Here is a 14,407-nt window from a genome sequence, read left to right as displayed (position 1 = left end):
TTTGTGACTTTACTTTGGTTCTCATTTAGAGCACTGGGGCAGCTACACAGTATACACCCTCCTAACACTCAGCTAACGATTTAGCCATATTGTTTCTGCGTAATGTGTAGGTAAATATTGCTTTGGCTTGACACAGCTCCTGGAGCTGGATGAAGAAAAAGTTCACAGTTGTGTTAGGTTAACTTCTGGTTCATACATTTTCCTTGGCCATTTACTTTATTGGCTCCATACATTTTTTCATGTACTGTGCAGTATGTTGATACATCCTTCATGTACTGCCCACTTTAGATGATCACAAACCAAAGGTTGGCATGAAAGTTCCTGGTCAGTTGGACCACAAACATGTATGGATTTATTTGTCTAACTTGAAATTCATAAGCTGCTCTCTGGCTTGGTGTTTCTGTTGGAAGTTGGGAGTGCTGGCCTTTCCCAGTTCCAGCTGAAATTGTTAGGAGCTTATTGGAGGCTATTAAGAGCTGTGAGGTTAAAGTGGTCCACTTCTTCTCTCGTCAAAGACTGAGCCTGCATGGGTCGGTGTTGTGCCAGCTGGCACGAGCTGGTATGGATGTGTGTCATTAAACCCACACAGCGTTGTCTGAGGAGGCTGGGGGGGGGGGGGGTGAAGGTGGTTAGCCAATTATTTAGTAAAAATAGGGCAGTGCTGCTCATTGGCTTTTTACGGTGCTGATAGGCCCAGAATTACGCCCCCCACTGCTCAGTGTTCTTGATTTGATGATTATTGAGCCAATAAAAGGTCTGATGAGGGATTTCACCCTTACTTGTTCCATTTTGTTTTGTTTTCGCTCTCATTTTTACTGCATATGATCTGTCAGCAGCAGTCATAACACCCGAGTATTTAACGTAAAGAAGAAAAAAAAAAAGCTGACTTGCCAGACAAAACCAACGGTTGTTTTTTACTTTCTGGGTTTTCCACGTTTATCTCAAAATAAACCTCCTGCAATAACTTCAGATGACAAGTGAAAATGATGCTTTCATCATGCTTTCACTATTTTAGCTTTAAGCTAAGTCACCTACTACTAGAAAAGGGAGTAGTGCAATAGTTCTGAGCTCCCCTGATCATTGGCAATTGAATCCATCTGTAATTGATATTAATGACAGGTTACATTCCTGAGGCGCCTGTGTCATACCTAGTGTCTTTACAATCAGATTAAAGTATGATCCTCTGACAGAACGCTGCGAGAGCCAGGAGATATCCATGTCACGGGAGCTTAAGGGCCATAATCACTTCCACGCCACGTTATGTAGCTCAGCTATACAAGATTGTGACTCGTAAATCCCCTTGTCCCCTCTCTGATACCACCCCACTTCTGGTTACAAACTGACCATGTAGTTCAGACATGTGCAGAGGCATATCTGCACAGTTCCTGGCAGAGTGTGTGTGTATTCTAGCTGTGATAGATTGACACACACGCTGTTTTTTTGGCACTGTAGTTGGAGGTGGAGTATGCGGGACGTGTTCTCGTAGGACCAGGATGGATAGAAAAGTTGTAGCAAATTTGTTTTGATCTTTTAGGGGAAAAACAGTGTTGTGCGATAGTGTTGAGTTATGTGTCGAGCTTGACACATTGTAAGACATATTCCCTGGCTTGTCTTTATAGGATAACATGAAATGCTGTTATTGACTGGATAATGGATTCAGCATGTGGATTTTTTTTTAGCATTTTCTTTCACCTTTTCGCATTTCACGCTGTAGTAGATGTAATTTCTGTTAGAAAGCCAGCAATTATATGCTGAAAATGCTCTTGCTGGTTTTATTGAGTGTTTCTGATGTGTTTGACAACTATTCAAAAGTCAGACATATTAAAAATCTATCCGTTCTTGCTCTGAAGGCCTCAGAAATTCAGCGTTTCTCATCACATCCTTTCATGTCTCCGAGGGCAGCTCTGCTTTCTTTATTTTCGCTTTTTTTCTGACCCACTTGGACATTGTTTCATAGATGCTCGAAGCACACAAGGTTTTCATTTGAAGAAGAAAAAGTTGACTTGAAAAGAACCAGAGTAATTGTCAGACTTAAAACTTTACCCCACCTGGCTTACTCGGGCACTGGAGGTCCCGCTACAGACGCAGTGATACGGGAGCCTTCTCGAACAGGGGTGTCCAAGAAGTGCTGAGTCAGTAGACCTCAGCGGGGCCTTCTTGTCTGGCATTAATTGGTCTTTGAGGGGGAAGTACTGGCTTTACTGTATTCCAAGTATGTGTGTTCACTTTCTGTGGGTACACATTTTGTGATGTTTTATAAACAGGGCCAGTAATGCTCCCTTAGATAAAGCCAGAGAGCATTGAGCTGGCAGGCATCCACCGGTCCAGTTGCTGCTGCTCTGTATGAGGATTAAGCCCGAGCTTTATGAGGTGCTGTACAACGGGGCAGTAAAGGGGCAATCAAGATGGGGAACGTAAGGTTTTATTTTTTAAATTTTTATTTATTTATTTTTTTTGTCGGGTACAGTTGTTAACTTTCTGCAGCTGCATTCCTGTTTGCTATGTTTGATAGAGAAATTGATGATGATGAGCATTTGGTTGGTGCCTTGAAATGCCCACTACTTTTTATAAATGTTCATACTAAATAACAATGTCCATATGTTTTCATTTAATCTATTATCAAGTGCTCTACTTTTGACCATTTGACTTGTGTAATGATCAGGAAGTATGACATAAGTAGGAAGTAAGTGGTTTAGATTGCATTCAGTCCTTTTGTGATATTATAAAAAGTAGTAATTCAGTGATTCACCTATTTCAGAAGCTTCATGTATATTATGAATCAAGGTTAATTTGGCTCACAAGATTTTCATGGCTCACTATTATATACCAGCATGCCCCCAATTTGTTATTTAGCTGACATTCTTTATAGTTTTCATTGTTTAAGAAGGTTTGGGCTCCATCTTTTATAGGCCTGCAGCACTGTCTGCAGGAGTGTTCAATTTTCATGTTTAATTGGTGGTGGTGGGGGTCGGGGTCTGAAAACCTCACTTATATTCCATGCACGTTTGTTTAATTTGATAATGAGCACGTTGGCCTGTGTAGCCTCAGGTCTTGGTTAAGCACAGGGATACTGTTGCATCTAAGCGGAGAGAAAGCAGACATTCGTGACAAAATGGGTCTAGTTACCGATTTGCCTCAACAGCATCACAAGGGATAAAGTTCCTGTTTGCCGTCTCATCTCGCAGCGAAGGGCCCTGTTGACAGATGTTGCTCCTGTGTCGCCTCTGCCTGTTGCGGGATATTATATTTGATAAACAGTGAGGATAAGCAGACTTCCCCTGTCATGTCACGCGCTTGTGCGCGTATCAGCTCGGCCTCCCGCTGACTGGTTGGGGCAGGAAAAATGTCAGTGTGTCAGTCTGTCTGGGTCTGTTTGTATGTGGCGAAGCAGCAGTAGGAAGTGCCTTCTGCACCGATACAGTTTTTTCTCTTTCTGTCAGAGCCGCTCACGCCCGACGGTTTGAAAGTGACAGTCTGCTGCTGGCACTGCGCCGGTCAGAACAATCACACAAACTCTATGCAGCCAGCATAAAAGCCCATTTGTCAGTGAGCCAAATTAGGAAGGGAGGGTAGGGGGGTGTTGCGCAACTCTACCTGCTGTGCTCTTGTCTACATTTGGCCTGCTAGGTTTGTTTGTGTGTTTCTTTAGGTAGTTGGGAGGTTAAAGGCCCAATGAAGGATCTAACCTCAAGCAAAACAGTGATCAACCAACCTACTTTATAATTTTTTTATTTTTAAAATGAAAGTAATTAAAAACTGTTAAATGATTAGGTCTGGGAGTACCACACACCGAGTATGGGAGCAGCAAAGTATTGAGAGTTGAACTTTTGCAAACTTCAGTGTCTGTTCACAGACACTAGAGAATTAACTTTTGAGGGATCTAAACTGTTCTCACATTCACTATCAGGACTGAATAGCATTCAGGGGCATTGTTGTCTTCTTTGTTTTTGATTTTCATTCGCACATTGTGAGCTCTTGACAGGATGCTGACAGGGTCTTGGCATATCTCCATTAACGCAGGGGGTGGAGCTGACCTCAGAGTTGCTCCCATCCTTCATTTTCATTGATGAAGACCTTTTCCCTGATCTGCTTCCTGCTGTGTTCAAACTGCAAATGTTGCCTGAAACGGAACAGAATAACTTGTTGAAAAAGGCTCGAAGATCATTTTGCACCATTTAACAACAGCGTTTCAGCTCCATTATCCTGTCAACATGTGCACCTATGTCTGGCACGCACATGAAAATTGAAATGATCACAATGGTCCAATACCTTCTGACATGTTGCTTTATCTCCGTTTGTCTTTTGTCTTTGTAGACGAGGAAAGAAACACGGCATCATTCTTCGAACGCAGCTATCAGTCAGAGTTCACGCGTGCATCGGTGAGTAATAAAACTGTGCTCCAAACTCTGCATTTGTCACATTTCCCTCTATAATTTGTCTCCTTCTGACTACATCAGCTTTAATTAGCTCTGTCACCAGTTGATTATTTTATGTAGATCCTTGTAAAAGTTGCACAGCAGCACTTGTGGAAAAAAGCCAAGTGACAGCACCGTTTCAGCAACAGTACGAACACAGAGCACTGGCACGGAGCAAACCCTGAAAACATTTTATGTTTTTGGACTTACTGGGTTCTGTCACTTTGTTTAATTGGGCCTCCTGGTATCTTTGAGTAATGTGAGGGAACCAGCATAGAGCTGAGTGAAAACATATGCAAACATGCATGCACATGGCATGTGTGCTGACCCATACGCTCACACACAAAAAGCCTTTTGATTAAACTGAGGATGGCTAATCTTTTACTAACTGCATTGTACTCTCTGATTTAGATTTAGCTACTTTATTTTTCCACATCTTTATGGAAAGATTAAACCAACAAGGTTTTATCTGTTTTGTTACCTTTTTTTAAATATTTTTAATACAATAAATTACTCCACATGCTTTTAAGAAGTCATTTTCCAGTAGAGCATTGAGGCTGTCGGTAATGTCATTCGGAGGAACACATGCCTCCTCTGCAGGCATCAAGTGCAAAAATAACCCAAGGTCTGCAAAGGCTATTAGGCTGTAAATTGTCAGATTTTATATTTGGCTGCTTGCAGTACAAGTGAACCAAAAACACAGACATTTTTCATTTGAATGAGGTCACTATGATGAGAGAACTATCTGAGGGTCCTTCTTGGTTGTTTATTGTACCTGCTGATGATAATGGAAAGGTTGGGAAAATTGCTCGTTCAGGGACTGATGAGACAACGGAGAAACACAGCTTTTCCTCCAACCTGATTAACTCAAGTTTGCACATGTTGATTGCAAAAAAAGGATTTCTCTTTCATGTGTTTTACACTGTAATTATGTAATTGATACAGTAGACCTATCATATGTTATGCATCGTTAAATTCTTGTTGTTAACGATACTGATTTAATAACAGTGGATAACCAAAAGTCATTTCTAATCAGTGCTTGATGTAACATGTCACACGTTTAACGTGGCCGTACTTGTGAATATTTGGCTGAACACAACTCACAACTGAACTGGCTTTCTTCTCTCCTCCTGCTGGTGCTTGGCTTAGCTTAGTGGAGCCTGGGGAGTGACCGACAGACTTGCTGCTCTTCTCTAAGTGGATGATGACCCTCTTTCTCTCTAAGTTGACAGCCACCTGTTGCCCCTCTCCAGTCTCCCTCGGTGAATGCCTGGGTGGTTAGCTGATTTATTTCCTCAAGCTGAGGTGGTCACTGTTACTGTAAATTGTCCAGACATTTGAGCCTAATTTTATCTGACTAGTGAGCTTACCTCGTAGCCCCATGAGTACAGAATTACTGGGTGATTTTCTTGTTATGTGTAGTACATAATTCATTAGTTTCCCAAGCACAAATGGCGTGCTATACTTCAGGCTTTGCCCTTGCTCTGTATTAACGGATAGAGTATTTCTCTAAAATGCCTATAAATTTCAGTGACTTTGTTCTTTAGCTGGCCACATTCTTTTGTCTGCATATAATCAATAATCACGTGCAATAAAATAAAAAGAAAGCTGCACTCTGTTGTAATAAAATATGTTTGTACAAGAGCCAGTAATAGATGTACGGAGGCATTAAAGTAGCTTTAACACTAAGATTGTCTAAAGCTCTGGATTTTCTTTTTCTTTTTTGCACACTTAAGCACACTTAAGATTGTGTGCTAGAATAGTACACCCACGTCGTTAAGATATTCTGTTTATCCTAGAGGCCCCCTTCATGAACATGAGTGATGAGTTGGTTACAGCGGTGTGTATTCTAATCGGTATCATTTAGCACTATTTTGTGGAAAACACGTTGCGTGTATTTCAAGTTTGAATTAAGCCGTACATTGCCTTGTTTACGTTATCTGGGTTTTTTGGCTTTCTCCAAATGTACTCATCACAGGGGCAGCTTTCTATTTGTCTGTCTGTGTGTATGTGTCATGAACCACAGCGAGACCTAATCCGGGCTTCCTTAATCATAGTCATTAGCACTCACATGCATATGTCAAGACAGAAATCTGTGCAACAGAGGGGAGGAAGGAAATGCTTCACCCAAGGAGTTAATGGTTTATTAAACTGCTTTTTACTAATCCGCTGCTGTTGTAATCACAAAGTGAGATCATCTGGTTTCTTTGTGTGCTAAAAGTACCTACCTGGCACTAAACTATGTTTTAGCTAAGCGTATTTTCATTATCTTGAGCTGTTTTATAATCGCTAACATTTACGATAAATGAAGCCTAAATGACTTGTGTTCACTTTTATGGTGTTCAGGTGACTGTTTGACTAGATTGGCTTGTTAGTATGAGCCTTCCTGGAGCTTAGAGGCCATAAACAGTGCTCGGCAATGATGAATGTAATGAATAACAGTGGAATGGATATCTCACTATAAAAGATCCAGAGCACTATGTGGAGGCAGTCTGAAGCTGTTTAGGTATTTGTATTTATGTCATAAGGTTTCATTTGATTCATTTTTTGTCTTTGGATAACCTGTAGAAGTTATAGTTTGAGCTTTGTTTGCATTTTGTAGGACTAGCATAGCAGCTCGGGATTTAGACAATAACCTCAGCTTGTACCTCTCAGTGCGTTAGCGTCGGGCCCGGTCTGTTTAGATCTTTAGGCTGTTATTGTTGTTGGTGAACTAGATGTGGTATTGAGGGCCTGATTAAAGCAATCTCGTGATTATTTTCCTGTTGTCTGCCAGTCCTCTTTTTAAGTGCAGTTTTGTTTCTGAAGCTGCGGGAGTTGCTGTGTTGTCATGGCATGAAGAGGCTGAAGACAGACAGATGTATTAGTGTGAGCCGCAGAATGTTTTAATAGGGATACCAAGTTAAGAATTAACAAATGTCACATGTGCTTTGTAATCATTAGCAGTTCTCACAAAGTAAAAATTCCAAAATAGCTTTCTGTGGAATCATATGTGGATATAGACTCAGTGGGCTGCGATGGGCCCGCTTTTGCCTTCGAAGTTGCCTTAATTCTTCTTTACTGATTCAACAAGAGGCTGAAAACATTTCTCAGAGAGAGATTTGTCTATCTTATTGTTATGATGGCATCACACACACAGTTGCTGCAAATTTGTCGATTGCACATCCATGACATGGATTGAAGTGAAAACTGGGAACTGTGGAGGTCATTTGTTCGAAGCAGCCATCAGAAGATGGGCACACTGTAGTCGTAAAAGTATAATCGTGGTTAGCAATGATACTCGGGTAGACTGTGTGGTTTAATAATGCAAAATGTGTTCCAAGAAAATATCCCAAATGCCATTACACCACAACACCAACCTGAAACATTGATGGAAGCCAGGCTTAATCCCTGTTTTCATGCTCACACCAAACTCTGATCGCACCATCTGAATGTTACAGCAGAAGCTGATTTCTGTCTGGATCTGCTTCAAGGTTCAATGTCTCGTGCGCGGTTACAATGAGTTGTTAATTGACTTACTCTCTCATTCCTATCAGCTATCAAAGTAGTCTAGGCCAGCGATCCCCAACCCCCGGGCCACGGGCCGAGTCATTTGGTACCGGGCCGTGAGAGTTGAGACTCGGGTGTGAAATGTATGCTTTTCAGGGTTTATATCGGTTTTTAGCGTTATTTTGTTATCGTTTTTATCGTTAACTCGGTTTTCCTGGGTCTTTTCACATGTGTTATGAATAAATCTTCTTTTTTTCGGTACCGGTACTAGTTTTATTTTGTTGTATTTATCCGCGACACCTTAAAGGCCGGTCCGTGAAAATATTGTTGGGCACAAATCGGTCCGTGGCGCAAAAAAGGTTGGTGACCGCTGGTCTAGGCCATTCCCCTCTAACTTCAGGGTAGCAACAAGGCATTTTCAAATGCCTTTTTGTTTTTCCATTTTCTCTTTTTAGACCATTCTCTATAAATCCTAGAGATTGTTATGTGGAAAATCCCAGTAGATCAGCAGTTTCTGAAATACTCATATCAACCCCTTTGGCATCAACAACCATCCCATCTTCAAAGTCTCTCAGATCACCTTTTTTCCCCATTCTGATACTGTGTTTAATCGTCAGCAGGTCAACTCTACGATGCCTACATCTATTGAAATGCTAGAATGTGATTGGCTAATACTTGTTTTACTGAGGAGTTGAAGAGGTGTACCTAACAAACTGTCAGGTAAGTGTATATGATCAGAGCTTGCTCCTGTGCCAAATCGTGTGATTTATGCAAAGCTAAATATCTGATGTGGTAAATCTGTCAGCTGCAGTCTGCAAATTATGTTGTCACTGTAATACCCATAGAGAGCCATCACAAGTTAGGGTAGTGCAAAGCTTTTTCTTTCTTATTAGCAAATGCCTTCTATTGTCAGAGGTCGAAATCATACATTTCAAAGCTCAAGTTTGTTGATATTTCCCTTTGAGAGCAGGTTCATCTGTCAACACACTGATCCCAGCTGAAGAGTGGCAGCTGTAATCAGAGGCGACACATTCTCGCTGGATTATCTGCCTTGTCTTTTACAACCTCTTATAATCTGGGCTCAGGGCATGAATCATTGTGACCGCTCGTTGTTGACTTGTGTTTTCTCTTAAAGCTATAATTTTGTCAAATTGGTAGTTTTGATCTTCAGGTTCACAACTGAAAACTCTGTGGTCGTTAAAGTGGAAGACTATGAGCTGTAAATTTTCTTCAATTATCCCTCTGCACACCATGCTGGAAGATTAGTTCCTGGCAACTAACAGTGCACATTAAGAGCTTGGGCTCTTTACATGTTTGTTTGTCTAATTAATCTATTATTGTGTGGGTGAATGGGTGATGTCAGCACAATAGCTTAAAATGATAAGATCACCTGTGGGTTTTCGTGTTGCTCCCAGCCACAGTGTCTGTTTTTTCCAGACACCCTGCCAGATATGTACTTAGCGATCTGCACTTTTTGTCCACACACATAAAAGTAACTCCAGTAGTTAACTTGGTTATTAAAAACTTAGGATCTGCATGAAGTTTTTGCTACAATTTTGTAAGGAAACAAGGGATTTATTTTCCAAGTTAAAAATATTTATTTGAATTTCCTATTTGATTGTTATCACCATTTTAATCCTTCATGTCTGTCACGATGCATATTTAGATGGCTGTATGTACATAGAGAAAATCCCCAGGGTTGGAGTCACCACACTTTGGAGTCAAATCAAAGCAATAAAATCCAATAACAAGCCACATTTGAGGCAGGGGAGTGCCAGGCAAGAGGAGAATAATTAAAAACATGCATATCACATGGCACGTGGGAGACGTAAGATGATCAAATGGCCTGGACTGCCATCGCTTTCACTGGCCTCAAAGAGACTCCAAAATGGGATCATGGTCTCAGAGTCTCCCCAGGAGGCCAACCTAAACAACGCTGTGCCAAAGAAGAGAAATCTGAGGCAGCAAACAAGAAAAGTGAGGGGAATGGGTCTTGCTCTTCAAATCATAGCTGATAGTAACACGAGATCACTGGAAGGCTCATCTCACACTTTGACTCATTCTGCTTTTTTAAATGTTCTTTCTGTTTGGCCGTGAGCCCAACAGCCACATGCAGTGAGATAACAACATGGCTTAGGTTAATGTGGCGTTTACGTGCAACAGTGCAGCTCAGTGTTTCCATTCATTTTGCGTTACGTCCCTCTGTCGTCGCCCCTAAAATACAAAAATGTTCCATATATATAAAAATCTATTTAACGGGATTAGAGTTAATTGCTCTGCTGTAGATTTGCTTCACATATTGCACAAATAGACTACTACATCAATTCACATAAGTGCCCTCATCTGTTCGCATTCACTCGCACACACACTCATCCAAAGGTATGCACATATTAAGAAACCATCTGTTTCCAGTTGTAAGGCCCCTCAGCGCTGCTCCTCACCCATCCAGAAAAGAAGCTCGCTGTCTACATTTTCATCCACGAGCAGAGTTTTTTCCTGCTGTGTTTACAGGACTGCCAGAGAAGGCTGAGTGTGCAGCCTGACCAGGGGACTAAACATTGTCCCTGTGGATAAGAAGGGATGTTTCAGTGCTGTAAATTCTCTGTTTTACTCTTCCCCCTTCACTTCTGACAGCTGCCCAGACTTTTGTAGCAAAATCAGATGACTGATAGGTGAAACTTTTGCAGGTTATAAGAGAATATAGTTTGTCCAAGATGCACATTACGGCATGTATGTTGGAGAGCTAAGAGTGGATGCTATGCGAACCAGACCACCACTGCTGTGAGACTGTTGAAGTGGACAGGTGTATAACCTCGGTAACCACAGTTTTTTAAACAGCTGAAGCTGGTGGGAGGAGTCTTTTTTTGTTGTTGTTTTTGTGCATAAACCCTGCATTTAATTGCTGTATGCGCAGAAATGTTTATTGATGTCTTTGCAGGAATCTATTTTGGGTTTAGAGTTGAGATTTTAGGTGTCTTTACTCTCCATCTGTCCTCCTTGAATGGAGGACAAAGAAGAGCTGAGTGAAATGTTGCATTCTGTTGGTTGCTATGTTTCTTAACTATTTGTTTGGCGTCAGATTTCTGTCATAAGTCACAATCGCCATGAATCTCAGTACCCACAGAGGTGTTTTTTCTAAAAATCTGGAGATAACATAACCAGCCTAATGGGACAGGAATTGAAAGAATTCTTCAGTATCACATTAATTTGGTGAAGGTCATCAGTACTTACTACTCCTGTAGAGCAAACATTGATTTCTAATAGTTGGGGAAGGGGGAACTTCACTTTGTAAAACAGTGTATAAAGAAGTGTAATCTAAGGTTTATGTTGTTTTCATGGTGTCACTAAATACCCATTCGCAAGAAGGGTAGTTCCTCCCTTGATGTAGATTCAAGAGAGATCTACATCAAGCGCAGTGTTAGCTGAAAGAGTGTCCGTATCCTAGGCAGAAACCTGAAACGCCTGATAGCTGCTCACTTCTACATGTGCAGGTGCTGAAACTGTGCAAGTAATACTGAAGTAATATTGAACATCTGGGTGTTTAAAATGATCCGAGTTTGTTTTATCAGGCCGCTTTAGACAGAAATCTGATGCCTTAGATTCATTGTGGAATTCTGGTCGTTGTTTCCTTGATTATTTGGAACGACTGCTTGTTCTTTAAAAGGAGTTAGAAAAGCTAATTATTGAAAAATGTTTCCTAACAACTTTATGAAGGTTCTTCAGTTAATGTTTTTTTTTTCCCAACAGAAATGGAAATGATAAATTAAAGAAAGAACAGTAGTTACAGTTGTCCTTTTTAGCATCTAGGCAGCGCATCGCTCATCCCAGAACTGACTTAAACTGTTAAGTGACAATTACAAAAAGTTGAAGTATTTTTGTCTCTTAGGTTAAATTCATTAAGCTGACAGGTGCAGATTTTAATCTGCTACTGATTTTTTTTATTTGCTTTATGGGTTTGATATTCTAAATATGCCCCCATACACTGAACCGATGCATGCATCCTTGTATTTTATACCTCTGAACTTTCAGGTTGTCTTTAATTTATCATCTTTGTCATATTTGAGATCTGAGTTTGGGGTTATGGTCATACTGTATCGGCAAGGAGAATCTGAGTGCCAGTCTTGACTAGAAAGAAAGAAAAAAGAAAAAAAAAGACCTGACCTTTAACTCAGTACCCCACTGGCCTTCAGCCAAATCCTAGTGGGCCATGCAATTCATCACACATCCTCCTTCACATGTCACGCTGGCTCCTTTTGTTTCCCTCAGCTTTGATGTCCGCTTCTTTGTAAGGAAATGTCTCTTTCTCTCTGCATCCATCAGGAGAATATGAGGAATGCTTAAGAGCCTGTTTGTCGTTACAGTAACTGTCACTCATTCAGTGTTGTTATTTCTTCTCTCACCTTGGATCAAGTACTGTTGCCACAGCTGGCTGGCTCTGAATTAGTTTACCATTGCTGTTTTGCTTTGAAGGGGGAATTATTGGATTTTCTAACATCCATGTGCTGAGATTGATTCGGTCTTAAGGCTGACATCAGCTGGAAAAATAAAGATTTATACTACCTCTTTAGGACTAAGCAGGAAGGGATGTGACGGTGATCTTTTCGCCACTCACGAAACTGGTGGAGATTTGTTCTCCTGTTGTGGAGAAGTGCTGGACTGTCACCTAATCTGAATCCTTCCCACTTCAAATCTTTGCCATTGTATAGGGCTACTTTGTTCTGTGGGAAAGTTGTAGATTCTTCCAGCTAATTCTCCCTTTGCATCTCTCTGACACATTTTGTATGAATTTGTATCAGGTAAGCAATAGCTATTTGATTTCTTAGTGTAAAACAGATTAGGAATGTCTTTTTTTTTTTTTTTTTTTTATCTCTGCAGGACTCTTAACTGTTATCTAGCTCTGGAACACCTGCAGCCTCCACCTTGTGCTGTGGTAACTAGGGCTGGGTATCGTCACTGATTTCTAGAATCGATTCAATTCCGATTCACAAGGTCCCGAATCGATTCGATCCACGATTCGATTTAATTCGATTCGATTCGATTTAAATCTGGGAAATTTTGACAGTCAGAGATATAATTCAGATCAGGACATTTACATATTTTTGTATCTATAAAAAGGAAGCTGACACTCTCAAGACTTTATCCAAGGTGTGAGCATCACAGCAGATGCCTTTGTGTCAAAGTAGCTGAAGATAAAACACAGAAAAACATGTAGGTGATTTTCCTGGCCTGGGATTTTATAAAAATATTCTGCAGTACATCAAAAACGAAAGAAAACCATTAATTAATGAACATTACCTCTGACGTTACAGCGGTTTTATTAGAGACATGGCTAAGCATTTTGCATTTTGAATAATTTTAAAAAGTTTCAATTTGTTCAGTATTGAACAGCAGAAATGAGGTTTTCTTTTCGGAAGACTGTAAAAGGGGAAAAAACAGCGGCCGACAGCGCTGTAAGCAACAGTAGACTTGTGCATAACAAGCAAGCGAATAATGAAGAAAGCGAAACTGTTCGAGAGAGGGGGGGGGGAGGGAGAGCTGCGCATCGCAATGGAAGCAAAACAGTAAAAGAGTGAATTCATGACGATGTTTATGTGAAGCGTTTGGATCTTCTTTTGCTGCTGGTTCGGTCAATATTGTTTGGAGAGAGATCAAACTAACAGCTTTAGAATCAGCGCATAAAGGGCGTGAACACAAAGCGCCGACCCGGATCAGCGAGCTGTCGGCTTTCAGCCCCGACTGTGAGAAAGGCGACATCTAACTGATTCTGATCCGCGGGTCGCGCTGTGTGTTTAAGTCTATGTGCAGAATCCCTGTACCTGCTCTCATTTACTGTTTGGTGGTTCTTGAAATTTTGTGAGATGTCACCAGAGATTCTGGCATTTCGGACAAAATAAATTTATATTAAAAAATCGATTCAGGATTTTAATGAATCGATTTTACGTTATCCAAGCCAGAATCAATTTTAATCGATGAATCGATTATAAAAACCCACCCCTAGTGGTAACTGGCTGCTTTCCAAAAGAAACTCCAGGAATATTATTTGGCAAAGGCACAAAGTATGCTGCGTTTCGCGGTGATGTGTTAATGATTTGAAAGCTATCCGCTTGTGTTCGTGTTCTCCAAAGTATCGACCTCCACCCAGAGTGCAGGCATGATACGCAGCTGTGGAATTATTGTGGATATTGCAGACCATATATCGATCCAATATTAACTGTGCCTTCACAGCTAACAACGGGTATCTGTTTCTCTTTATCATCTTCAAACACGTCCAAGGCCAAGCAGCAAGTGCAGTCGTTATTTTTAGAGCTGATGTAAGCTCAATCGCAGCCCATAACTGGGATAAGGAATATTTGTGTTGTAGAATCTTTAATGAAACATAATATCTATATTTTCTGCTCACGTTAGTTTGAACAAAGCAGTGGGGGTGGCACTCAAGAGTTTTGTAAAATGTAAAAAAATAAATGGGAGCTTCAGCCTTTTCAACAATGTGTGAACAAATACAT

General features: G+C 40.8%; 1 protein-coding gene across 3 annotated transcripts in view; it reads left to right on the top strand.

The window, feature by feature from the left end:
- fhod3b (formin homology 2 domain containing 3b) overlaps positions 1-14,407 on the top strand; it is a 93,211-nt gene that overhangs the window by 8,029 nt on the left and 70,775 nt on the right. For all 3 annotated transcript variants that reach the window (XM_080895915.1, XM_080895916.1, XM_080895917.1), the window contains exon 3: positions 4,315-4,379. In XM_080895915.1, coding sequence (XP_080752041.1) covers positions 4,315-4,379 — 65 coding nt within the window. The remainder of the gene's footprint in view (positions 1-4,314; positions 4,380-14,407) is intronic.

Source organism: Rhamphochromis sp. 'chilingali' (genome assembly GCF_963969265.1).
Source record: "Rhamphochromis sp. 'chilingali' genome assembly, chromosome: 11".
Classification (NCBI taxonomy): domain Eukaryota; kingdom Metazoa; phylum Chordata; class Actinopteri; order Cichliformes; family Cichlidae; genus Rhamphochromis; species Rhamphochromis sp. 'chilingali'.
Note: the sequence above shows the minus strand (reverse complement) of the source record. Positions and strands in the feature narration are given on the sequence as shown.